Genomic DNA, 27521 nt, shown 5'->3' with positions numbered 1-27521 from the left:
CTCATCCTGATCGCCCTGGTGGTCGTGGTGAGGGTTCGGTGACCCCTCACTAAGGGGGGGGTACTGTTGTGAATTTGCTTTTTGCTCCCTCTAGTGGTTACTAGTTTTTTGACTCTGGTTTTTCTGTCATTCCTTTTATCCGCACCTGGGTCGTTAGTTAGGGGTGTTGCTATATAAGCTCCCTGGACCTTCAGTTCAATGCCTGGCAACGTAGTTATCAGAGCTAGTCTGCTGTGCTCTTGTCTACTGATCCTGGTTCCAGTTATATCAGCTAAGTCTGCCTTTTGCTTTTTGCTATTTGTTTTGTTTTTGTATTTTTGTCCAGCTTGTTCCAAATCTATATCCTGACCTTTGCTGGAAGCTTTAGGGGGCTGGTGTTCTCCCCCCGGACCGTTAGACGGTTCGGGGGTTCTTGAATTTCCAGTGTGGATTTTGATAGGGTTTTTGTTGACCATATAAGTTACCTTTCTTTATTCTGCTATCAGTAAGCGGGCCTCTCTGTGCTAAACCTGGTTCATTTCTGTGTTTGTCATTTCCTCTTACCTAACCGTCATTATTTGTGGGGGGCTTCTATCCAGCTTTGGGGTCCCCTTCTCTGGAGGCAAGAAAGGTCTTTGTTTTCCTCTACTAGGGGTAGCTAGATTCTCCGGCTGGCGCGTGTCATCTAGAATCAACGTAGGAATGATCCCCGGCTACTTCTAGTGTTGGCGTTAGGAGTAGATATATGGTCAACCCAGTTACCACTGCCCTATGAGCTGGATTTTTGTATTCTGCAGACTTCCACGTTCCTCTGAGACCCTCGCCATTGGGGTCATAACACATAGCCCTTCCACTTGACCAGATACTGAAGCCTCCGTCTGGAGAGACGAGAATCCAAGATCTTCTCCACCACGTACTCCAACTCGCCCTCAACCAACACCGGAGCAGGAGGCTCAACAGAAGGAACCACAGGCACAACGTAGCGCCGCAACAAAGACCTATGGAACACGTTGTGAATGGCAAGCGACACCGGAAGATCCAAGCGAAAGGAAACAGGATTAAGGATTTCCAATATCTTGTAAGGACCGATGAAGCGAGGCTTAAATTTAGGAGAGGAGACCTTCATAGGAACAAATCGAGAAGACAGCCATACCAAATCCCCAACACGAAGTCGGGGACCCACACCGCGGCGGCGGTTGGCAAAACGCTGAGCCTTCTCCTGTGACAACTTCAAGTTGTCCACCACATGATTCCAGATCTGCTGCAACCTATCCACCACAGAATCCACCCCAGGACAGTCAGAAGGTTCCACATGCCCCGAGGAAAAATGAGGATGGAAACCAGAGTTGCAGAAAAATGGCGAAACCAAAGTAGCGGAACTAGCCCGATTATTAAGGGCAAACTCAGCCAACGGCAAGAAGGTCACCCAATCATCCTGATCTGCCGAAACAAAACACCTCAAATAAGCCTCCAGAGTCTGATTAGTTCGCTCCGTTTGTCCATTAGTCTGAGGATGAAAGGCAGACGAGAACGACAAATCAATGCCCATCCTAGCACAAAAGGATCGCCAGAACCTGGAAACAAACTGGGATCCTCTGTCAGACACAATATTCTCAGGAATGCCGTGTAAACGAACCACATTCTGAAAGAACACAGGAACCAGATCGGAAGAGGAAGGCAGCTTAGGCAAAGGCACCAAATGGACCATTTTAGAAAAGCGATCACATACCACCCAGATGACAGACATGCCCTGAGACACCGGGAGATCAGAAATGAAATCCATAGAAATGTGTGTCCAAGGCCTCTTCGGGACAGGCAAGGGCAAGAGCAACCCGCTGGCATGAGAACAGCAAGGCTTAGCTCGAGCACAAGTCCCACAGGACTGCACAAATGACCGCACATCCCGTGACAAGGAAGGCCACCAAAAGGACCTAGCCACCAGATCTCTGGTGCCAAAAATTCCCGGATGACCTGCCAACACCGAGGAATGAACCTCGGAAATTACTCTGCTGGTCCACTTATCAGGAACAAACAGTCTGTCAGGTGGACAAGAGTCAGGTCTACCAGCCTGAAATCTCTGCAACACGCGTCGCAAATCAGGAGAAATGGCTGACAAGATAACTCCTTCTTTAAGAATACCAACAGGTTCTGCGACTCCAGGAGAGTCAGGCACAAAGCTCCTTGAAAGAGCATCAGCCTTCACATTCTTTGAACCAGGTAAATACGAGACCACAAAGTCAAAACGGGAGAAAAACAATGACCAGCGGGCCTGTCTAGGATTCAGGCGTTTAGCAGACTCGAGATACATCAAATTTTTGTGATCAGTCAAGACCACCACACGATGCTTAGCACCTCCGAGCCAATGACGCCACTCCTCAAATGCCCACTTCATGGCCAGCAACTCCCGATTGCCAACATCATAATTCCGCTCAGCAGGCGAAAACTTCCTAGAGAAGAAAGCACATGGTCTCATTACCGAGCAACCAGGGCCTCTCTGTGACAACACGGCCCCTGCCCCAATCTCCGAAGCATCCACTTCGACCTGAAAGGGAAGTGAGACATCAGGCTGGCACAAAACAGGCGCTGAAGTAAACCGGCGCTTCAACTCTTGGAACGCCTCCACGGCTGCAGGAGCCCAGTTAGCAACATCAGAACCTTTCTTGGTCATATCCGTCAAAGGTTTAACAACGCTAGAAAAATTAGCGATAAAACGACGGCAGAAGTTAGCAAAACCCAAGAACTTCTGAAGACTCTTAACTGACGTGGGTTGAGTCCAATCATGAATAGCTCGGACCTTGACTGGGTCCATCTCCACAGCAGAAGGGGAAAAAATAAACCCCAAAAAGGGAACCTTCTGTACTCCAAAGAGACACTTTGAGCCCTTAACAAACAAAGCATTCTCACGCAAAACCTGAAACACCATCCTGACCTGCTCCACATGTGAGTCCCAATCTTCAGAGAAAACCAGAATATCATCCAGATAAACAATCATAAATTTATCCAGATACTTCCGGAAAATATCATGCATAAAGGACTGAAACACTGAGGGGGCATTAGAGAGCCCAAAAGGCATCACCAAGTACTCAAAATGACCTTCGGGCGTATTAAATGCTGTCTTCCATTCATCTCCTTGCTTAATGCGCACAAGGTTGTACGCACCACGTAGATCTATCTTGGTGAACCACTTGGCACCTTTAATCCGGGCAAACAAGTCCGACAACAGAGGCAAAGGATACTGAAATTTAACAGTGATTTTATTCAGAAGACGATAGTCAATACAAGGTCTCAAAGATCCGTCCTTCTTGGCCACAAAAAAGAATCCCGCACCAAGAGGGGAAGAGGATGGACAGATATGCCCCTTCTCCAGAGACTCCTTGATATACGAACGCATTGCGGCATGCTCAGGTACAGACAGATTAAATAATCTACCCTTAGGAAATTTACTACCTGGAATCAAATCTATGGCGCAGTCACAGTCCCTATGAGGAGGCAGAGCACTGGATCTGGACTCGCTGAATACATCCTGATAATCAGACAAATACTCAGGAACTTCCGAAGGAGTAGAGGAAGCAATAGACACCGGCGGGGAATCAGCATGAATTCCCTGACAACCCCAACTTGACACAGACATTGCCTTCCAATCCAAGACTGGATTGTGGGTCTGTAACCATGGCAGACCCAAAACGACCAAATCATGCATTTTATGCAGAACAAGAAAACGAATCACCTCCCGATGTTCAGGAGTCATGCACATGGTTACCTGCGTCCAAAACTGCGGTTTATTTTCCGCCAATGGCGTAGCATCAATACCTCTAAGAGGAATAGGATTTACCAACGGTTCAAGAACAAAACCACAGCGCTTGGCAAATGACAGATCCATAAGACTCAGGGCAGCACCTGAATCCACAAACGCCATAACAGGGTAAGAAGACAATGAGCAAATTAAAGTCACAGACAAAATAAATTTAGGTTGCAAATTACCAATGGCGACAGGACTAACAACCCTTGTTAGGCGTTTAGAGCATGCTGATATAACATGTGTAGAATCACCACAGTAAAAACACAACCCATTCTGACGTCTATGATTTTTCCGCTCATTTCTAGTCTGAATTCTATCACATTGCATTAAATCAGGTGTTTGTTCAGACAACACCACCAGAGGATTAGCGGTTTTGCGCTCCCGCAAACGCCGGTCAATTTGAATAGCCAGCGCCATGGAATCATTCAGACTTGTAGGAATGGGGAAACCCACCATCACATTCTTAATGGCTTCAGAAAGGCCATTTCTGAAATTTGCGGCCAGAGCACACTCATTCCACTGAGTAAGCACGGACCATTTCCGAAATTTTTGGCAATACACTTCAGCTTCATCCTGGCCCTGAGAAATAGCCAGCAAGGCTTTTTCTGCCTGAACTTCAAGATTGGGTTCCTCGTAAAGCAATCCGAGCGCCAGAAAAAACGCATCAATATTTGCCAATGCCGGATCTCCTGGCGCTAGTGAGAAAGCCCAATCCTGAGGGTCGCCCTGTAAAAAAGAGATAACAATTTTAACTTGCTGAGCTGAATCTCCAGATGAACGGGGTCTCAGAGAAAGAAACAATTTACAATTATTCCTGAAATTCCTAAACCTAAATCGGTCTCCAGAAAACAGTTCAGGAATAGGTATTTTAGGTTCAGACATAGGACTACTGGTAACAAAATCTTGTATGCCCTGCACACGAGCAGCAAGCCGGTCCACACCTGCAATCAAGGTCTGGACATTCATGTCTGCAGCAAGCACAAGCCACTCAAAGGTAAAGGGGAGGAAGAGAGGAAAAAAAAAAAAAAAAAACAACTCAGAATTTCCTTTCTTATAATCCCACTTCTGCAATGCATGAAACATTCAATGTTGGCCTGGCATTCTGTTATGACCCCAATGGCAGAGGGTCTCAGAAATAGTAACCAAGTCTGCAAACACAAAAACCAGCTCATAGGGCAGTGGTAACTGGGCTGACCATATATCTAATCCTAGCACCACAACTAACAGCAGCCGGGGAACGTGCCTACGTTGATTCTAGACGTCTCGCGCCAGCTGGAGAACTAACTAACCCTAGAAGGGAAAAGAAAGACCTTTCTTGCCTCCAGAGATAAAGACCCCAAAAGTTGGATACAAGCCCCCAACAAATAATAACGGTGAGGTAAGAGGAAAAGACAAACGTAAGAATGAGCTAGGTATTTAGCAAAGAGAGGCCCACTAGCTAATAGCATAATATAGTAAGATAACTTATATGGTCAGCAAAAACCCTATCAAAAATATCCACGCTGGAAATTCAAGAACCCCCGAACCGTCTAACGGCCCGGGGGGAGAACACCAGCCCCCTAGAGCTTCCAGCAAGGTCAGGAATCACATTTAGTACAAGCTGGACAAAAATGAGAGCAAGCAAATAACTGAAAAAACAAAGAAGCAAGACTTAGCTTAATTTTGCACGAACCAGGACCAGCAGATAGGAGTAAACAAAAAGGATCTGATTACAACGATGCCAGGCACTGGACTAAGGATCCATGAGGTTTATATAGCAACACCCCTGGACTAACGACCCAGGTGGGTGCAAACTGAGGGAAGAAAATCCCAGAGTCATATCACTAGTAACCACCAGAGGGAGCCAAAAAGTCTAATTCACAACAGTACCCCCCCTTAAGGAGGGGTCACCGAACCCTCACTACGACCACCAGGGCGATCAGGATGAGCAGCGTGAAAGGCACGAACTAAATCGGCCGCATGCACATCAGAGGCAACCACCCAGGAATTATCCTCCTGACCATAGCTGTTGTGAATTTGCTTTTTGCTCCCTCTAGTGGTTACTAGTTTTTTGACTCTGGTTTTTCTGTCATTCCTTTTATCCGCACCTGGGTCGTTAGTTAGGGGTGTTGCTATATAAGCTCCCTGGACCTTCAGTTCAATGCCTGGCAACGTAGTTATCAGAGCTAGTCTGCTGTGCTCTTGTCTACTGATCCTGGTTCCAGTTATATCAGCTAAGTCTGCCTTTTGCTTTTTGCTATTTGTTTTGTTTTTGTATTTTTGTCCAGCTTGTTCCAAATCTATATCCTGACCTTTGCTGGAAGCTTTAGGGGGCTGGTGTTCTCCCCCCGGACCGTTAGACGGTTCGGGGGTTCTTGAATTTCCAGTGTGGATTTTGATAGGGTTTTTGTTGACCATATAAGTTACCTTTCTTTATTCTGCTATCAGTAAGCGGGCCTCTCTGTGCTAAACCTGGTTCATTTCTGTGTTTGTCATTTCCTCTTACCTAACCGTCATTATTTGTGGGGGGCTTCTATCCAGCTTTGGGGTCCCCTTCTCTGGAGGCAAGAAAGGTCTTTGTTTTCCTCTACTAGGGGTAGCTAGATTCTCCGGCTGGCGCGTGTCATCTAGAATCAACGTAGGAATGATCCCCGGCTACTTCTAGTGTTGGCGTTAGGAGTAGATATATGGTCAACCCAGTTACCACTGCCCTATGAGCTGGATTTTTGTATTCTGCAGACTTCCACGTTCCTCTGAGACCCTCGCCATTGGGGTCATAACAGTTTGCCAGGCCAGTATTAAATGTTTAATGCATTGCAGAAGAGGGATTATAAGAAAGAAGATTCTGAGTTTTTTTTTTTTTTCTTCTTCCCCTTTACCTCAGAGTGGCTATGCTTGCTGCAGACATGAATGTCCAGACCTTGATTACAAGTGTGGACCAGCTGGCTACTCGTGTGCATACAAGACTATGTTATCAGAAATCCTAGGTCAGAACCTAAAATACCGATTCCTGAACTGTTTTCCGGAGACAGGTTTAAGTTTAGGAATTTCGTGAATAATTGTAAATTGTTTTTGTCCCTGAGACCCTGTTCATCTGGAGATTCTGCTCAGCAAGTAAAGATTGTTATTTCGTTCTTACGGGGCGACCCTCAGGATTGGGCTTTTTCGCTGGCGCCAGGAGATCCGGCATTGGCTGATCTTGATGCGTTTTTTCTGGCGCTCGGTTTACTTTATGAGGAACCCAATCTTGAGATTCAGGCAGAAAAGGCCTTGCTGGCTATGTCTCAGGGGCAGGACGAGGCTGAAGTGTATTGCCAAAAATTTCGGAAATGGTCCGTGCTGACACATTGGAACGAGTGTGCACTGGCCGCTAATTTTAGAAATGGCCTTTCTGAAGCCATTAAGAATGTTATGGTGGGTTTTCCCATTCCCACAGGTCTGAACGATACTATGGCACTGGCTATTCAAATTGACCGGCGGTTGCGGGAGCGCAAAACCGCAAATTCCCTCATGGTGTTGTCTGAACAGACACCTGATTTAATGCAATGTGATAGAATCCTGACTAGAAATGAGCAGAAAATTCATAGACGCCGGAATGCCTTGTGCTACTACTGTGGTGATTCTACACATGTTATCTCAGCATGCTCTAAACGTATAGCTAAGGTTGTTAGTCCTGTCACCGTTGGTAATTTGCAACCTAAATTTATTCTGTCTGTAACTTTCATTTGCTCACTGTCATCTTATCCTGTCATGGCGTTTGTAGATTCAGGTGCTGCCCTGAGTCTCATGGATCTCTCATTTGCTAAGCGCTGTGGTTTTACTCTTGAACCATTAGAAAATCCTATTCCTCTTAGGGGTATTGATGCTACACCATTGGCAGCAAATAAACCGCAGTATTGGACACAGGTTACCATGTGCATGACTCCTGAACACCGCGAGGTGATACGTTTCCTGGTTTTACATAAAATGCATGATTTGGTTGTTTTAGGGCTGCCATGGTTACAGACCCATAATCCAGTCCTGGACTGGAAGGCTATGTCAGTCTCAAGTTGGGGCTGTCGTGGTATTCATGGGGATTCCCTGCCTGTGTCTATTGCTTCTTCTACGCCTTCGGAAGTTCCGGAGTATTTGTCTGATTATCAGGATGTCTTCAGTGAGTCTGAGTCCAGTGCACTGCCTCCTCATAGGGACTGTGACTGTGCTATAGATTTGATCCCAGGCAGTAAATTTCCTAAGGGAAGACTGTTTAATCTGTCGGTACCTGAACATACCGCTATGCGTTCATATATCAAGGAGTCTCTGGAGAAAGGACATATTCGTCCGTCTTCTTCCCCTCTTGGTGCGGGATTCTTTTTTGTGGCAAAAAAGGACGGATCTTTGAGACCTTGTATTGATTATCGGCTTTTAAATAAGATCACTGTCAAATTTCAGTATCCTTTACCGCTGTTGTCTGACTTGTTTGCCCGGATTAAGGGTGCCAAGTGGTTCACCAAGATAGACCTTCGTGGTGCGTACAACCTTGTGCGCATTAAGCAAGGTGATGAATGGAAAACCGCATTCAATACGCCCGAAGGTCATTTTGAGTACTTGGTGATGCCTTTTGGGCTCTCCAATGCGCCTTCAGTTTTTCAGTCCTTTATGCATGACATTTTCCGGAAGTATCTGGATAAATTTTTGATTGTTTATCTGGATGATATTTTGGTTTTTTCTGATAATTGGGATTCGCATGTGGAGCAGGTCAGGTTGGTCTTTAAAATTTTGCGTGAAAATTCTTTGTTTGTCAAGGGCTCAAAGTGTCTCTTTGGTGTACAGAAGGTTCCCTTTTTGGGGTTCATTTTTTCCCCTTCTGCTGTGGAGATGGACCCAGTCAAGGTCCGAGCTATTCTTGATTGGACTCAGCCCTCGTCAGTTAAGAGTCTTCAGAAGTTCTTGGGCTTCGCTAACTTCTACCGTCGTTTTATCGCTAATTTTTCTAGCATTGTGAAACCTTTGACGGATATGACCAAGAAGGGCTCCGATGTAGCTAACTGGGCTCCTGCTGCCGTGGAGGCTTTCCAGGAGTTGAAACGCCGGTTTACTTCGGCGCCGGTTTTGTGCCAGCCTGACGTCTCACTTCCCTTTCAGGTTGAGGTGGATGCTTCGGAGATTGGGGCAGGGGCCGTTTTGTCGCAGAGAGGCCCTGGTTGCTCTGTTATGAAACCTTGTGCCTTTTTCTCTAGGAAGTTTTCGCCTGCCGAGCGAAATTATGATGTGGGCAATCGGGAGTTGTTGGCCATGAAATGGGCATTTGAGGAGTGGCGTCATTGGCTCGAGGGTGCTAAGCATCGTGTGGTGGTCTTGACTGATCACAAAAATCTGATGTATCTCGAGTCTGCTAAACGCCTTAATCCGAGACAGGCCCGCTGGTCATTGTTTTTCTCCCGCTTTGATTTTGTTGTCTCGTATTTACCAGGTTCAAAGAATGTGAAGGCCGATGCTCTTTCTAGGAGCTTTGTGCCTGATGCTCCTGGAGTCGCTGATCCTGTTGGTATTCTTAAAGATGGAGTTATCTTGTCAGCTATTTCTCCGGATCTGCGACGTGTGTTGCAGAGATTTCAGGCTGATAGGCCTGAGTCTTGTCCACCTGACAGACTGTTTGTCCCGGATAAGTGGACCAGCAGAGTCATTTCCGAGGTTCATTCCTCGGTGTTGGCAGGTCACCCGGGAATTTTTGGCACCAGAGATCTGGTGGCCAGGTCCTTTTGGTGGCCTTCCTTGTCAAGGGATGTGCGGTCATTTGTGCAGTCCTGTGGGACTTGTGCTCGAGCTAAGCCTTGCTGTTCTCGTGCCAGCGGTTTGCTCTTGCCCTTGCCTGTCCCGAAGAGACCTTGGACACATATCTCCATGGATTTCATTTCTGATCTTCCGCTATCTCAGGGCATGTCCGTTATCTGGGTGATATGTGATCGCTTCTCCAAGATGGTCCATTTGGTTCCTTTGCCTAAGCTGCCTTCCTCTTCCGATCTGGTTCCTGTGTTTTTCCAGAACGTGGTTCGTTTGCACGGCATCCCTGAGAATATTGTGTCAGACAGAGGATCCCAGTTCGTTTCCAGGTTCTGGCGATCCTTTTGTAGTAGGATGGGCATTGATTTGTCGTTTTCGTCTGCTTTCCATCCTCAGACTAATGGACAGACGGAGCGAACCAATCAGACTTTGGAGGCTTATTTGAGGTGTTTTGTCTCTGCTGATCAGGACGATTGGGTGACATTCTTGCCGTTGGCTGAGTTTGCCCTTAATAATCGGGCTAGTTCCGCCACCTTGGTTTCGCCTTTTTTCTGCAACTCTGGTTTCCATCCTCGCTTTTCTTCGGGTCATGTGGAGCCTTCTGACTGTCCTGGGGTGGATTCTGTGGTGGATAGGTTGCAGCAGATCTGGAATCATGTGGTGGACAACTTGAAGTTGTCACAGGAGAAGGCTCAGCGCTTTGCCAACCGCCGCCGCGGTGTGGGTCCCCGACTACGCGTTGGGGATTTGGTATGGCTTTCTTCCCGCTTTGTTCCTATGAAGGTCTCCTCTCCCAAATTTAAACCTCGTTTTATTGGGCCTTACAAGATATTGGAAATCCTTAATCCTGTATCTTTTCGTCTGGATCTTCCTGTGTCGTTTGCTATTCACAATGTATTTCATAGGTCCTTGTTGCGGCGGTACATTGTGCCTGTAGTTCCTTCTGCTGAGCCTCCTGCTCCGGTGTTGGTTGAGGGCGAGTTGGAGTACGTGGTGGAGAAGATCTTGGATTCTCGCCTCTCCAGGCGGAGGCTTCAGTACCTGGTCAAGTGGAAGGGCTATGGTCAGGAGGATAATTCCTGGGTGGTCGCCTCTGATGTTCATGCGGCCGATTTAGTTCGTGCCTTTCATGCCGCTCATCCTGATCGCCCTGGTGGTCGTGGTGAGGGTTCGGTGACCCCTCACTAAGGGGGGGGTACTGTTGTGAATTTGCTTTTTGCTCCCTCTAGTGGTTACTAGTTTTTTGACTCTGGTTTTTCTGTCATTCCTTTTATCCGCACCTGGGTCGTTAGTTAGGGGTGTTGCTATATAAGCTCCCTGGACCTTCAGTTCAATGCCTGGCAACGTAGTTATCAGAGCTAGTCTGCTGTGCTCTTGTCTACTGATCCTGGTTCCAGTTATATCAGCTAAGTCTGCCTTTTGCTTTTTGCTATTTGTTTTGTTTTTGTATTTTTGTCCAGCTTGTTCCAAATCTATATCCTGACCTTTGCTGGAAGCTTTAGGGGGCTGGTGTTCTCCCCCCGGACCGTTAGACGGTTCGGGGGTTCTTGAATTTCCAGTGTGGATTTTGATAGGGTTTTTGTTGACCATATAAGTTACCTTTCTTTATTCTGCTATCAGTAAGCGGGCCTCTCTGTGCTAAACCTGGTTCATTTCTGTGTTTGTCATTTCCTCTTACCTAACCGTCATTATTTGTGGGGGGCTTCTATCCAGCTTTGGGGTCCCCTTCTCTGGAGGCAAGAAAGGTCTTTGTTTTCCTCTACTAGGGGTAGCTAGATTCTCCGGCTGGCGCGTGTCATCTAGAATCAACGTAGGAATGATCCCCGGCTACTTCTAGTGTTGGCGTTAGGAGTAGATATATGGTCAACCCAGTTACCACTGCCCTATGAGCTGGATTTTTGTATTCTGCAGACTTCCACGTTCCTCTGAGACCCTCGCCATTGGGGTCATAACACATAGCCCTTCCACTTGACCAGATACTGAAGCCTCCGTCTGGAGAGACGAGAATCCAAGATCTTCTCCACCACGTACTCCAACTCGCCCTCAACCAACACCGGAGCAGGAGGCTCAACAGAAGGAACCACAGGCACAACGTAGCGCCGCAACAAAGACCTATGGAACACGTTGTGAATGGCAAGCGACACCGGAAGATCCAAGCGAAAGGAAACAGGATTAAGGATTTCCAATATCTTGTAAGGACCGATGAAGCGAGGCTTAAATTTAGGAGAGGAGACCTTCATAGGAACAAATCGAGAAGACAGCCATACCAAATCCCCAACACGAAGTCGGGGACCCACACCGCGGCGGCGGTTGGCAAAACGCTGAGCCTTCTCCTGTGACAACTTCAAGTTGTCCACCACATGATTCCAGATCTGCTGCAACCTATCCACCACAGAATCCACCCCAGGACAGTCAGAAGGTTCCACATGCCCCGAGGAGGAAAAATGAGGATGGAAACCAGAGTTGCAGAAAAATGGCGAAACCAAAGTAGCGGAACTAGCCCGATTATTAAGGGCAAACTCAGCCAACGGCAAGAAGGTCACCCAATCATCCTGATCTGCCGAAACAAAACACCTCAAATAAGCCTCCAGAGTCTGATTAGTTCGCTCCGTTTGTCCATTAGTCTGAGGATGAAAGGCAGACGAGAACGACAAATCAATGCCCATCCTAGCACAAAAGGATCGCCAGAACCTGGAAACAAACTGGGATCCTCTGTCAGACACAATATTCTCAGGAATGCCGTGTAAACGAACCACATTCTGAAAGAACACAGGAACCAGATCGGAAGAGGAAGGCAGCTTAGGCAAAGGCACCAAATGGACCATTTTAGAAAAGCGATCACATACCACCCAGATGACAGACATGCCCTGAGACACCGGGAGATCAGAAATGAAATCCATAGAAATGTGTGTCCAAGGCCTCTTCGGGACAGGCAAGGGCAAGAGCAACCCGCTGGCATGAGAACAGCAAGGCTTAGCTCGAGCACAAGTCCCACAGGACTGCACAAATGACCGCACATCCCGTGACAAGGAAGGCCACCAAAAGGACCTAGCCACCAGATCTCTGGTGCCAAAAATTCCCGGATGACCTGCCAACACCGAGGAATGAACCTCGGAAATTACTCTGCTGGTCCACTTATCAGGAACAAACAGTCTGTCAGGTGGACAAGAGTCAGGTCTACCAGCCTGAAATCTCTGCAACACGCGTCGCAAATCAGGAGAAATGGCTGACAAGATAACTCCTTCTTTAAGAATACCAACAGGTTCTGCGACTCCAGGAGAGTCAGGCACAAAGCTCCTTGAAAGAGCATCAGCCTTCACATTCTTTGAACCAGGTAAATACGAGACCACAAAGTCAAAACGGGAGAAAAACAATGACCAGCGGGCCTGTCTAGGATTCAGGCGTTTAGCAGACTCGAGATACATCAAATTTTTGTGATCAGTCAAGACCACCACACGATGCTTAGCACCTCCGAGCCAATGACGCCACTCCTCAAATGCCCACTTCATGGCCAGCAACTCCCGATTGCCAACATCATAATTCCGCTCAGCAGGCGAAAACTTCCTAGAGAAGAAAGCACATGGTCTCATTACCGAGCAACCAGGGCCTCTCTGTGACAACACGGCCCCTGCCCCAATCTCCGAAGCATCCACTTCGACCTGAAAGGGAAGTGAGACATCAGGCTGGCACAAAACAGGCGCTGAAGTAAACCGGCGCTTCAACTCTTGGAACGCCTCCACGGCTGCAGGAGCCCAGTTAGCAACATCAGAACCTTTCTTGGTCATATCCGTCAAAGGTTTAACAACGCTAGAAAAATTAGCGATAAAACGACGGCAGAAGTTAGCAAAACCCAAGAACTTCTGAAGACTCTTAACTGACGTGGGTTGAGTCCAATCATGAATAGCTCGGACCTTGACTGGGTCCATCTCCACAGCAGAAGGGGAAAAAATAAACCCCAAAAAGGGAACCTTCTGTACTCCAAAGAGACACTTTGAGCCCTTAACAAACAAAGCATTCTCACGCAAAACCTGAAACACCATCCTGACCTGCTCCACATGTGAGTCCCAATCTTCAGAGAAAACCAGAATATCATCCAGATAAACAATCATAAATTTATCCAGATACTTCCGGAAAATATCATGCATAAAGGACTGAAACACTGAGGGGGCATTAGAGAGCCCAAAAGGCATCACCAAGTACTCAAAATGACCTTCGGGCGTATTAAATGCTGTCTTCCATTCATCTCCTTGCTTAATGCGCACAAGGTTGTACGCACCACGTAGATCTATCTTGGTGAACCACTTGGCACCTTTAATCCGGGCAAACAAGTCCGACAACAGAGGCAAAGGATACTGAAATTTAACAGTGATTTTATTCAGAAGACGATAGTCAATACAAGGTCTCAAAGATCCGTCCTTCTTGGCCACAAAAAAGAATCCCGCACCAAGAGGGGAAGAGGATGGACAGATATGCCCCTTCTCCAGAGACTCCTTGATATACGAACGCATTGCGGCATGCTCAGGTACAGACAGATTAAATAATCTACCCTTAGGAAATTTACTACCTGGAATCAAATCTATGGCGCAGTCACAGTCCCTATGAGGAGGCAGAGCACTGGATCTGGACTCGCTGAATACATCCTGATAATCAGACAAATACTCAGGAACTTCCGAAGGAGTAGAGGAAGCAATAGACACCGGCGGGGAATCAGCATGAATTCCCTGACAACCCCAACTTGACACAGACATTGCCTTCCAATCCAAGACTGGATTGTGGGTCTGTAACCATGGCAGACCCAAAACGACCAAATCATGCATTTTATGCAGAACAAGAAAACGAATCACCTCCCGATGTTCAGGAGTCATGCACATGGTTACCTGCGTCCAAAACTGCGGTTTATTTTCCGCCAATGGCGTAGCATCAATACCTCTAAGAGGAATAGGATTTACCAACGGTTCAAGAACAAAACCACAGCGCTTGGCAAATGACAGATCCATAAGACTCAGGGCAGCACCTGAATCCACAAACGCCATAACAGGGTAAGAAGACAATGAGCAAATTAAAGTCACAGACAAAATAAATTTAGGTTGCAAATTACCAATGGCGACAGGACTAACAACCCTTGTTAGGCGTTTAGAGCATGCTGATATAACATGTGTAGAATCACCACAGTAAAAACACAACCCATTCTGACGTCTATGATTTTTCCGCTCATTTCTAGTCTGAATTCTATCACATTGCATTAAATCAGGTGTTTGTTCAGACAACACCACCAGAGGATTAGCGGTTTTGCGCTCCCGCAAACGCCGGTCAATTTGAATAGCCAGCGCCATGGAATCATTCAGACTTGTAGGAATGGGGAAACCCACCATCACATTCTTAATGGCTTCAGAAAGGCCATTTCTGAAATTTGCGGCCAGAGCACACTCATTCCACTGAGTAAGCACGGACCATTTCCGAAATTTTTGGCAATACACTTCAGCTTCATCCTGGCCCTGAGAAATAGCCAGCAAGGCTTTTTCTGCCTGAACTTCAAGATTGGGTTCCTCGTAAAGCAATCCGAGCGCCAGAAAAAACGCATCAATATTTGCCAATGCCGGATCTCCTGGCGCTAGTGAGAAAGCCCAATCCTGAGGGTCGCCCTGTAAAAAAGAGATAACAATTTTAACTTGCTGAGCTGAATCTCCAGATGAACGGGGTCTCAGAGAAAGAAACAATTTACAATTATTCCTGAAATTCCTAAACCTAAATCGGTCTCCAGAAAACAGTTCAGGAATAGGTATTTTAGGTTCAGACATAGGACTACTGGTAACAAAATCTTGTATGCCCTGCACACGAGCAGCAAGCCGGTCCACACCTGCAATCAAGGTCTGGACATTCATGTCTGCAGCAAGCACAAGCCACTCAAAGGTAAAGGGGAGGAAGAGAGGAAAAAAAAAAAAAAAAAACAACTCAGAATTTCCTTTCTTATAATCCCACTTCTGCAATGCATGAAACATTCAATGTTGGCCTGGCATTCTGTTATGACCCCAATGGCAGAGGGTCTCAGAAATAGTAACCAAGTCTGCAAACACAAAAACCAGCTCATAGGGCAGTGGTAACTGGGCTGACCATATATCTAATCCTAGCACCACAACTAACAGCAGCCGGGGAACGTGCCTACGTTGATTCTAGACGTCTCGCGCCAGCTGGAGAACTAACTAACCCTAGAAGGGAAAAGAAAGACCTTTCTTGCCTCCAGAGATAAAGACCCCAAAAGTTGGATACAAGCCCCCAACAAATAATAACGGTGAGGTAAGAGGAAAAGACAAACGTAAGAATGAGCTAGGTATTTAGCAAAGAGAGGCCCACTAGCTAATAGCATAATATAGTAAGATAACTTATATGGTCAGCAAAAACCCTATCAAAAATATCCACGCTGGAAATTCAAGAACCCCCGAACCGTCTAACGGCCCGGGGGGAGAACACCAGCCCCCTAGAGCTTCCAGCAAGGTCAGGAATCACATTTAGTACAAGCTGGACAAAAATGAGAGCAAGCAAATAACTGAAAAAACAAAGAAGCAAGACTTAGCTTAATTTTGCACGAACCAGGACCAGCAGATAGGAGCAAACAAAAAGGATCTGATTACAACGATGCCAGGCACTGGACTAAGGATCCATGAGGTTTATATAGCAACACCCCTGGACTAACGACCCAGGTGGGTGCAAACTGAGGGAAGAAAATCCCAGAGTCATATCACTAGTAACCACCAGAGGGAGCCAAAAAGTCTAATTCACAACAGGTGTGTGTGTGCTGTGTCTGATATGTGAGGCTACTTTCACACTAGTCCGTCGGTACGGGCCGTCGCAAACCGTCGGCCCGACGGACAGTGTGCAACGGGGGCAGCGGATGCAGTTTTACAACGCATCCACTGCCCCATTGTAATGTCCAGGGAGGAGGGGGCGGAGTTCCGGCCGCGCATGCGCGGTCGGAAATGGCGGACACGACGCACAAAAAAAGTTACATGTAACTTTTTTTGTGCCGACGATCCGTCAAAACACGATCCGTCAACATGTGGCCATATGTCGCAATGCGTCGCTAATGTAAGTCTATGGGGAAAAAACGCATCCTGCAGACAACTTTGCAGGATGCATTTTTTCTGCTAAACGAAGCATTGCGACGTAGGCAAAACGACGCTAGTGTGAAAGTAGCCTGAGCGGTGTGTGTGCTGTGTCTGATATGTGAGCAGTGTGTGTGTGCTGTGTCTGATATGTGAGCGGTGTGTGTGTGTGCTGTGTCTGATATGTGAGCAGTGTGTGTGCGCTGTCTGATATGTGAGCAGTGTGTGTGTGCTGTGTCTGATATGTGAGCGGTGTGTGTGTGCTGTGTCTGATATGTGAGCGGTGTGTGTGTGCTGTGTCTGATATGTGAGTGGTGGGTGTGTGCTGTGTCTGATCTGTGAGCGGTGTGTATGTGTGCTGTGTCTTGATATGTGAGCGGTGTGTGTGTGTGTGCGCTGTGTCTGATATGTGAGTGGTGTGTGCTGTGTCTGATATGTGAGCGGTGTGTGTGTGCGGTGTCTGATATGTGAGCCATGTGTGTGTGCTGTGTCTGAAATGTGAGCCACGTGTGTGTGCTGTGTCTGATATGTGAGCGGTGTGTGTGTGTGCTGTCTGATATGTGAGCAGTGTGTGTGTGCAGTGTCTGATATGTGAGCAGTGTGTGTGTGCTGTGTCTGATATGTGAGCAGTGTGTGTGTGCTGTGTCTGATATGTGAGCAGTGTGTGTGTGCTGTGTCTGATATGTGAGCGGTGTGTGTGTGCTGTGTCTGATATGTGAGCGGGGTTCGTGTCTGATATGTGAGCAGTGTGTGTGTGCTGTCTGACCTGTGAGCGGTGTGTGTTCTGTGTCTGGTATGTGAGCGGTGTGTGTGTGCTGTGTCTGATATGTGAGTGGGGTGTGTGTGTGCTGTGTCTGATATGTGAGCAGTGTGTGTGTGCTGTGTCTGATCTGTGAGCAGTGGGTGTGTGCTGTGTCTGATCTGTGAGCGGTGTGCGTGCGGTGTCTTGATATGTGAGCGGTGTGTGTGTGCTGTGTCTGATATGTGAGCGGTGGGTGTGTGCTGTGTCTGATATATGAGCGGTGTGTGTGTGCAGTGTCTGATATGTGAGCGGTGTGTGTGCGCAGTGTCTGATATGTGAGCGGTGTGTGTGCTGTGTCTGATATGTGAGCGGTGTGTGTTCGCTGTGTCTGATGTGAGCGGTGTGTGTGCGCTGTGTCTAATATGTGAGCGGTGTGTGTGCTGTGTCTATGTGAGCGGTGTGTGTGTGCTGTGTCTGATATGTGAGTGGTGTGTGTGTGCTGTGTCTGATATGTGAGCGGTGTGTGTGCTGTGTCTGATATGTGAGCGGTGTGTGTGCTGTGATATGTGAGTGGTGTGTGTGTGCTGTGTCTGATATGTGAGCGGTGTGTGTGCTGTCTGATATGTGAGTGGTGTGTGTGTGCTGTGTCTATGTGAGCGGTGTGTGTGTGCTGTGTCTGATATGTGAGCGGTGTGTGTGTGCTGTGTCTGATATGTGAGCGGTGTGTGTGCTGTGTGTGATATGTGAGCGGTGTGTGTGCTGTGTGATGTGAGCGGTGTGTGTGCTGTGTCTGATATGTGAGCGGTGTGTGTGCTGTGTCTGATATGTGAGCGGTGTGTGTGCTGTGTCTGATATGTGAGCGGTGTGTGATATGTGAGCGGTGTGTGTGTGCTGTGATATGTGAGCGGTGTGTGATATGTGAGCGGTGTGTGTGCGCTGTCTGATATGTGAGCGGTGTGTGTGCGCTGTGTCTGATATGTGAGCGGTGTGTGTGTGCTGTGTCTGATATGTGAGCGGTGTGTGATATGTGAGCGGTGTGTGATATGTGAGCGGTGTGTGATGTGAGCGGTGTGTGTGTGCTGTGATATGTGAGCGGTGTGTGATATGTGAGCGGTGTGTGTGCGCTGTGTGATATGTGAGCGGTGTGTGTGCGCTGTCTGATATGTGAGCGCTGTCTGATATGTGAGCGGTGTGTGTGTGCGGTGTCTGATATGTGAGCGGTGTGTGATATGTGAGCGGTGTGTGATATGTGAGCGGTGTGTGTGTGCGCTGTGTCTGATATGTAATGTGGGTGCCATCACATATTATTGCTACCTTCTGTCATATTTTAGGTGAGCCTATATGAGAATCTCATTATTCAGTCCCCACCCCCACAGTAATGCCATATTACGTTTTCCTAGTAAAGATGACAAAGCCGCCCTCACTAATAAGTTAGTGCACCCCCGCCCTACACATGCCCCATAGAGGCAGTGGGTACTTCAGTGTATTGCCCCTATAGTAGTCAGCCACCATGCTGAGGGTTATACTCTCTCCATAGAGCAGTCCTGATAATGACAAGACGCCACTATATACGGAGAGCTCAGTCAGGAGGCCACAATGGCGCCACATGAAGGTAACGGAAGCCGGGACCGCGCCGCTGACACAGCGCTGACTAGAAGCCGGCGGCCTCCAGTCACCAGGCGCCATTGTGAAGTCTCGCGAGACTCCATGAGTCAGCGGGCCCGGCCGGCGTCCCCATCATTGTTGTCGTGCTATTCCGTGGAGCGGTCCGGCCATGCTGCGGCTCCGCTGTAAGACCCGGGAGGGCACCCACCTGCTGCAGGGGCTGTCCGACGTGTCCAGTGTGCGGGAGCTGCAGGCCCAGATAACGGGGGTGACGGGCATCTCGGGGCCCAGCCAGCGGGTAATGGTGGGGTACCCGCCCGCCAGTCTGAACCTCAGTGATGGGGACGCCACACTACGAGATCTGCCGATCAAATCTGGTGAGAGATTGTGCAGCCTTCCCTTGTGAGGTGCCAGCTGTGCCCTGTGCTGGGGTTTGGGGACCATCATGGATTTTGGCTGCGATTCTTCTCCAGAAACCGCTGCCCACAGATGGGAAATCCGCGCTGCTGTCATAGAGCGCACAATTCTCAGTGGCGGATTTATACACCGTCGTGTCACTTATCGAACTGGTTACCATAGCAATTGGCAAGACATGTAGGGTTAATCTGGGCGCAAAAAATCTAGCGGGCGACCTATACAGGGTTATATAGTAGGAAGTATGGGGGGCACCAAGGTATATGGGGGCAGGCCTTTTTTAGCCCACCCTTGTCCTGCTAGGCGACCTATGACGCCTTCAATGTTTTCAGTGGCTGTGTGTGATGCGAGTAGAGGGATTCTCCAGCCTTATAATAATGGACGGCCCATCACTATGAGCTGGGTGCCCGATGTGACCTGCAGTACTCTGTAACGGCCACTATGCCGTGCACGGAGCTGTCCTGGCACCGTTCAGTTTACATCTGATCACCGCCAGAACCTAAACCAGCGGATGGGTGCAGGGTGCTGGATCTTCGCCAATCTCATACCCATTGTAAGGGGTGACGAAGGTTGACCACTACCTCAATCTCAGATCTGGTGGTCCAAATACCTGGCACCACTAGTGAGCAAAGAGTCTGTGAACAATGGGAGCCGGTACCTCCTTGAGTTTGTAGATAGCACCCACCAGAGGTGAAATGATGGTGTTCGTCAACCTGAACCCGGCCTGAAAAATGCTCCGCCATTGTTGGCTGCAGAGATTTTATCTTAAATTTTGTGTTTACCTCTGTAAAGCACAATTTCCCCAGCATGTCCTTATATCCTGGAATTGACGTAACAATGTCTTAATAGGGACACATTTGTGATGTTTTCCTGTAGAACGACTTTCTCCAGTTTTATCCCACATCTGAATGACTCTTTCTGTAGCAGGAATCGGGTAGTTCGAGGTGCGTCTTATCCGCAGTATGTGAATGCCATTTATAAAGAGTTTACCTCTCTATAACATTGGGGTACATGGTTTACCTGTGTGGAAGGATAATACCACAAAACTTGTTCTCTGGATTATTTGTTAGTTTGAAAATCCTCTTTGCTGGTGTCACATTGTTGCTTGGTGTTTGGGGACAGAGCAATGTCCCCATAGTGTTATTATTCACCCATAAGCGTTAAATGATTGATTTGGATATAATAAACTAGCGCTCCCTTTTGGGCAGAAATCTGCTTGTCTAAATGCAGATTAAAAGGTAGTTCTCAACCTGTAAGGCTATGTTCACACGATCCTTTTTTTGATCCTTTTTTTTTCAGGTCCTTTTTCCATGCAGGGTACAGTCCAATGTTACTCTATGGAAAACAAAAACCGCTGTGCCCACTATCCTTTTTTTCTCAGGCAAATCCGCGAGGATTTGCCTGCAGAAAAAAAGAAGTACCATGTCACTTCTTTCTGCGGATTCAGCTCCTGTTTTCAACAGGCACCAATAGGAAAGTGCTGTTGAAAACCCGCAGAGGAATCTGCAGAAGAAACTGCAAGAAAATCAGCAGTGCAGTTTTGCACTGCGGGTTTTCCAAATCAGGACCTGAAAAAAAAAGGATCAAAAAAAGGATCGTGTGAACATGGCCTAAATGAGGCTGAAGTGCTTTTGGGCGTACCAAAGCACTTCCCGAGTGTCTGCCTCCCCAGCATCTACTTTGCCTTGACTGACAACCTACTAGCTTGTGTAACCAGCAAGTGAACTATCGGTTATACAGAAGAAGGGGGCAGTAGTAAAGACATGGAGCTGGGCAGGCAGGGGCTCGGGAAGTGCTTCATCCCCATGTCCAAACTCTCCAAATTCATCCTCAAACTCTTGGAAAATTCTTCAAATTAATTTCTATGAAAAATCCACATAGTTTTTGACCATAAAAATATCCAAAAGACATATAAACATAGTTATAGGGGTTTTCCCACCATATAAAGATCAATAACCAGTGGGTTCTACTGACACGTACAACCAAAGCTAGGGTACAAAGTAACCAGAAAAAGACCACTCAAAAGAGTATAAAATGTAAAAAAAAAACTTTATTACAGATAAAATATGAAAAAGACATGAAGCAGAGAGTTAGTGGAACATGTAAGAGGATTCAAAAGTGGATAAAATCAAGTAGATAAAGGTGGGAGGGGGTTTTCACAAAAACTAAAGGGTAGCAAGGTAGTCTATATCAGACAAAGCAAAGAATACTAATGAACTTCCATGATTCACGTAAGAATTTGTATGTAAGGCATGATACCGTAAATCGTAGTACAGATTAGGATAGTATAGTGACAAAAATAATCAGTCCGTCTATATGAATATCATGCAGTATAATATTGGAAAACAAGGAAAAAAAAAAGCTTAAATCAGTCCATATCTAATATAAAAGTAGTATAGAGCTTACGCATATTGAGGTGAAGGGACCCCATATACAGCCACCAGTGCCCCGACGCACGTTACGGTTTCTCAAGGGGTGTGTTGAAAGCATAACAGTGAAACGCGCGTCAGGGCACTGGTGGCTGTATGTGGGGTCCCTTCACCTCAATATGCGTAAGCTCTGTACTACCTTTATATTAGATATGGACTGATATAAGTTTTGCTGCAATAGGGTGAATAGGGACGCCGACTTTAGGCGCGGGTGCCACGGAGTACAAATTAGGGTGCCAGCCTCTGCAGCAAGGAAGGGAGAAATTTTAGGACGAGATAGGGATCTATTAGGATCACATCCTTTGTGGTAATAGCTTGGTGATTCCTGCCACGGATACACCCTGAGACAGCCTGTTAATGTGTTATTATTTTGGACATTGTGACCGTATGCTTTTAGATTGAATTAAAAAAGGTTAATTTTTAGGGGTCAATGTCCTTTCATGGTTGCATTCAGTTAAATTTGGCCTCACTCTATTATTTATGAATTGTTTTTTGCAAGTTCATTAGTATTCTTTGCTTTGTCTGATATAGACTACCTTGCAACCCTTTAGTTTTTGTGAAAACCCCCTCCCACCTTTATCTACTTCTTTTTATCCCCTTTTGAATCCTCTTACATGTTCCTCTTACTCTCTGGTTAATGTCTTTTTTTTATATTTACCGTAATCCTTAATAAAACATTTATCATTTTTATACTCTTTTGAGAGGTGTTCTTCTGGGTACTTTGTACCCTAATTTTAGTTTTTGTACTTTTTTTTTTTTTTTTTGCCTGCAGAGATTTCGTTAAACTGGTGAAAAAAATAAAAAGTGCATGTCAATTTCTCGAAGTGGATCTCAAAGGAAAGCTTTTCAAACTGGGCACCGTTCAATCCAATGGCTGCAAAAACCTCTTTTTTAGGGAAAAAAAAAAGAACTCTTCCAACCCGTATTAGGGCTAGTTCAGACCAGTGTATTATACAGACATGAGTAAAAAGCGCCCAGTACGCTGATCATATGAATTCAATAGTGCTGTTGTGATGACAGGTGTGACACATGACCTTGTGGGAAATAAAATCGCAGCATGTACAATATTCTTTTGAGTCTTGGGTGCTTAAAAAAAAATATATAATTCTACTTGGACGCTATACAGATCATCTGTGTAGCGTCCGATTCTTACAGATACATTTCAATTATTATTAGCCTAGGAAATTAAATTTGATCACGTACATTTAATTTTGATGTATAACATTGGATGACAATAGGGATGAAAATAGTCAAGAATTTTCTGGATGAAAGATTTATTTTTTATTTTCTCATGTGATACCGGATTTAGAAAAAAAAATCTCCTCCAAAGCCTCCCAAAAAAAGGAGAGTTTCCTGAAGTTGTTTCTGCTGTTTTTGAGCTTTTGGAAAAAAAACTCATTGAGAGCAATGTGACCAAGACCAGAAAGTTTAGAAGTGGAGATGCGGATCATGCTGACTGATTCCCTTTATGTCTAGTTCTATGAAGTAGAGATGACCCTTTTCTGGATTTCTGGATTAGATTTAATCTTTCCTCTCTGTCCTTTTTTTTATTAGGTGACACTCTTATTGTAGAAGAAGATAAAAATAAGCCTACACCTGCCTCGATACATAGTATCAATGATCGAACCATATCAAAAAGTCCCCAGATTCTCCGGAGGGTGGTACCGGCTGACAATTCCTGCCTCTTCACCAGTGTGTACTACGTGGTAGAAGGAGGCGTATATGACCCGGCATGTGCACCGGAAATGCGCAGTTTAATTGCTGAGATTGTGGCCAGTGACCCAACAAGTTATAGTGAAGCCATGCTGGGTAAAAGCAACGAGGAGTATTGTGCCTGGATCCGCAGAGAGGACACCTGGGGTGGTGCCATAGAAGTATCAATACTTTCCAAATTCTACCAGTGTGAGATCTGCGTTGTGGATACCCAGACGGTGAGGATTGACCGGTTCGGGGAAGACGCTGGCTACAGTAGAAGAGTTCTGCTGATTTATGATGGCATTCACTACGACCCCTTACAGCGGCAGTTTCCAGATTGTGACATGCCACCTTTGACCATTTTTTCCACATCTGATGATGAAGCATTGGTGCAGGCGTTGGAGCTCGCTGACGATGCCAGGCGAAAGCGACAGTTTACCGATGTTAACAGGTTTGACCTGCGCTGTATGGTTTGTCAGAAAGGATTAATGGGGCAGTCGGCAGCAAGGGATCACGCCAAGGAAACCGGCCATTCCAACTTTGGGGAGGTGTAACAACGCCTCGTTTATCAGTCGAATTGGTGGAAGCTACCTCATATGTCTGATCCCAGGTTACAGAGATGTATTCTTGGGTCTAAAAGCAGTAAAAGCGTTCAATCTTCACAGGTTACCTTAGTGTTGTTGCGAGGAGCATCATACCCTCCCGTTGCGTTCCCCAGTCTGGCCTTTTTCTGTGAAAGGGTCCACAGAAACACCCGCGACCAACATCAGTGTTTCACGGCCAAGTCCTTGAGCTTTTTGCCTAGCCGTGATGATTTCCAAGCAGAGCAGATGTTATGTATTTATTATTTTGGAATGTTGCATGTATAAATTATAGTATTATAAACGTAGCACCCCTTATCTGATGCGCAGAATTACACTATTTTGCTGCTGCATTTCGTGTCATCTTGAGGTAGCCCTTGGCGTAGCGCGGCTGCATGCAAGTGTTTAAGAAGTAGAATACCAGCCGTTTTCTGGACTGCGGATTTCTTCTTTCCATTTCTCACGCTGGGCTCCCATCCATTTAGGAAACAAGTTTATTTCGCTTTGTTCATTTTCATGGCCCAACCAGCTGCTGTCTGACATCACATGAGTCATCATCAGATGAGCCTTTATATCACCATATTTCAGCTAAGCGTAATAACAAAGAACTTGCTGGAATTAAGTGCCGAAGAACTGGAGTACCCCGATGTTTCTTTTTTGTAGCTGCTGATATTTAATGAGTTTTTTTTATTATTATTTTGGCTGAAAAAAAGGGAATAATTATGCTCACTTTGTTAATTTTATAAAACTGTGACAATCTGTATAGCATGGGGCATGTAGAGGGGCAGTGCAGAATCACCGAAGATAAGAGATCTGGCATCTCCTTACTCATCGTTGCCTCCGTAAGGAGAGGGCCAAGCCTGATGAAATGGGCTACCCCCATGGAAGTTACTAACTTTACAAATGCGTCCTTCCTTACATTGACCCTTAGTTTTGACGTGCTGAGCTTTTCAGCGTGGGATGTCCGGTTACTCTATCAGGAGTTGCTTATGCTACATGTGTCTGTGCGGCCATCCAGTTAATCTAATGTAAACTACAGCCGGTCGGGTTTTACGTCCTAATGTGAGAATGTGTTACATTTGTATTTTGCAAAATGCCTGTGCTTAGGGCTCCTTCTCACTTGCGTGAAATACAGCCGAGTCTCGCAGGTTAAAACCTAGCTCTGCCGCCGACACTCCAGAGCGGAGCGTGCAGCCGCACAGCAATACATGGAGCTGCACGCTCCGCTCCCAAGTGCCGGCGGCAAAGCCGTGTGTTACCATGCGAGACTCGGCTGAATTTCACGCAAGTGAGAAGGAGCCCTTAAAGAAGCACTGCCAAGAACTTTGTTTTCACCAAGCATGTCTAAATAGGTGAGTAGTGTAAATGCAATAAAACACTTGCCGGTCGCAGATTTCCCTGGTTTCGCGCACTACTCCGGTCTTCTCCTTCACGTGACTTCATCTCCGATTTGCCGGATCACACCAGGAATTATGTACGAGCCAGAAGTCACTTTTACAAGTCTATTATAGCGACTTCCAGGGAAGACAGCAATTGGTGAGTGTTTTTTGCGCTACACACGTATTTAGAAAATGTTTTGGGAGTGCTTTCTTAATGAAATTCCCAGAAACTTAAGGGTGAACATATGTTTGTTTTTTTTGGGTTTTTTTTTTTAAATATATATATTTAGTGTATTTCCTGACAAATACCTCCCGTGTAGTCATACAAGGTCATATCAAATAGTCATTGACTGTTATTGTTAAAAAAAAAAAAAAGTGTCCCTCTGCATAAAAAATGCATGGTAGATGATGCTTTTCTGTACCATAAAAATGGTGAGAAACTGAAATGCAAAATATATTATCTACATACATCACATAACTTGACATTACTCGTCCATTAAGGCATCTTCCTTCCATGTACATGAGCTCCTTCTGAAAGGATGAAGGCTAACCTGCAAACAATTGTGCACCATTCTAGGCACTTGCTAAATCTGTCAAAAAGCGTTGATAGAAGATAAGCTGCCTCCCATGTCCATTGGCTGCACTAGTACCAACGGTTCAATCAGCATGTGAGTGTGCAAAACTGATCACAATGCATTAAAGCCCCCCATACACATTAGGCTTATGTCTGTTGCACCTGCCAATATCGATGGGTTGAGCTGACTATCTGTATGGGGACCTTGGACAAATTATCGTTGGGGGAGATATCAAACGGGCATGTCTGATTTTAGACTACTGATCACTTTGCCCTCCCAGAGATAAACCACCTGCTGCGATGTCTGTTGGTGGCTTTTGCAGAGGGAACACATGAGGGCTTATCAGAATAATTGCCCATGTGTATGGGAGATATGGCTAAGATGGCTGCCAGACGAAGCATTGTTCTCAGCCTTGTTCATCTAATGTGTATGGCTGCCTCAGCCCAGGTTCATTACAGCCTCATGCCTTTATTAGCACATAGCTCCAATCATGCTAGTGATTGAACAACTCCTTTTCAGGTCCATGGTTGGTCTTGCCACCTACAGTGGGGAAAATAAGTATTTGATACACTACCAATTTTGCAAGTTTTTCCACCTACAAAGTATGGAGAAGTTGAAATTTTTTGCGTAGGTACACTTCAACTGTAAGAGGCAGAATCTTGTTGTGATTTTTCTGTAATTAATTAGCATTTTGTTGCATGAAAAAAAGTATTTGATACAATAGAAAAAGAAAACTTAATATCTGGTATTGAAACATTTGTTTGCAATTACAGAGGTCAGATGTTTCTGGACCAAGTTTGCACACACTGCAGCAGGGATTTTGGCCCACTCTTCCATACAGATCTTCTCCAGATCTTTCAGGTTTCGGGGCTGTCGCTGAGCAACACCGAGTTTCAACTGCGTCCAAAGATTTTCTATTGGGTTCAGGTCTGGAGACTGGCTAGGACACTCCAGGACCCTGAAATGCTTCTTACGGAGCCACTCCTTAGTTGCCCTTGCTGTGTGTTTTGGGTCATTGTCAGGCTGGAAGACCCAGCCATGACCCATCTTCAGTGCTCTTACTGAGGGAAGGAGGTTGTTGGCCAAAATCTCATAATGCATGTTCCCATCCATTCTCCCTTAAATACATTGCAGTCGTCCTTTCCTCTTTTCAGGAAAGCACCCCCAAAGTATGATGTTTCCCCCAACATGCTTCAGGGTTGGGACTATGTTCTTGGGGTTGTACTCACCCTTCTTCCTCCAAACACGGCAAGTGCAGTTGATGCCAAAAAGTTTTGTTTTGGTCTCATCTTCCCACCTAACCTTTTCTCATGCCTCCTATGGATCATCCAGATGTCATTGACAAAATTTAAACAGTCCTGGCGTGAGCAGGAGGACCTCGCGTGCCCTGCAGGATTTAAGTCCATGACTGAATAGTGTGTTACCAACGGTAATGTTTGAGATTGTGGTCCCAGCTCTCTTCAGATCATTGACCAGGTCCT

The 27521-nt window shown here is 46.3% G+C and overlaps 2 protein-coding genes across 2 annotated transcripts in view; one reads left to right on the top strand and one right to left on the bottom strand.

The window, feature by feature from the left end:
* Window positions 1-19293, bottom strand: part of PFKFB2 (6-phosphofructo-2-kinase/fructose-2,6-biphosphatase 2) — a 96842-nt gene extending 77549 nt beyond the window's left edge. Inside the window, exon 1 of the mRNA XM_077295179.1 lies at window positions 19176-19293. The gene's annotated coding sequence lies outside the window, so the exon portion shown is untranslated. The remainder of the gene's footprint in view (window positions 1-19175) is intronic.
* On the top strand, window positions 19039-24165 carry YOD1 (YOD1 deubiquitinase). Its single transcript, XM_077295181.1, has 2 exons — window positions 19039-19344; window positions 23365-24165. The coding sequence occupies exons 1-2, from the start codon at window positions 19137-19139 to the stop codon at window positions 24057-24059; spliced, it is 903 nt and encodes a 300-aa protein (XP_077151296.1). The 5' UTR covers window positions 19039-19136; the 3' UTR covers window positions 24060-24165.
* The last annotated feature ends 3356 nt before the right edge of the window (window positions 24166-27521 follow it).

Source organism: Ranitomeya variabilis, chromosome 3 (genome assembly GCF_051348905.1).
Source record: "Ranitomeya variabilis isolate aRanVar5 chromosome 3, aRanVar5.hap1, whole genome shotgun sequence".
In the NCBI taxonomy this organism is placed as follows: domain Eukaryota; kingdom Metazoa; phylum Chordata; class Amphibia; order Anura; family Dendrobatidae; genus Ranitomeya; species Ranitomeya variabilis.
This window is presented reverse-complemented; position numbering and strand designations above follow the sequence as displayed.

Excerpts from the sequence above, each read along its gene's own strand:
- YOD1 (XM_077295181.1), top strand. The coding sequence starts at position 19,137 with ATGCTGCGGCTCCGCTGTAAGACCCGGGAGGGCACCCACCTGCTGCAG. Across the intron at positions 19,345-23,364 it reads AGATCTGCCGATCAAATCTG|GTGACACTCTTATTGTAGAA; the intron begins GTGAGAGATTGT and ends TTTTTTTATTAG.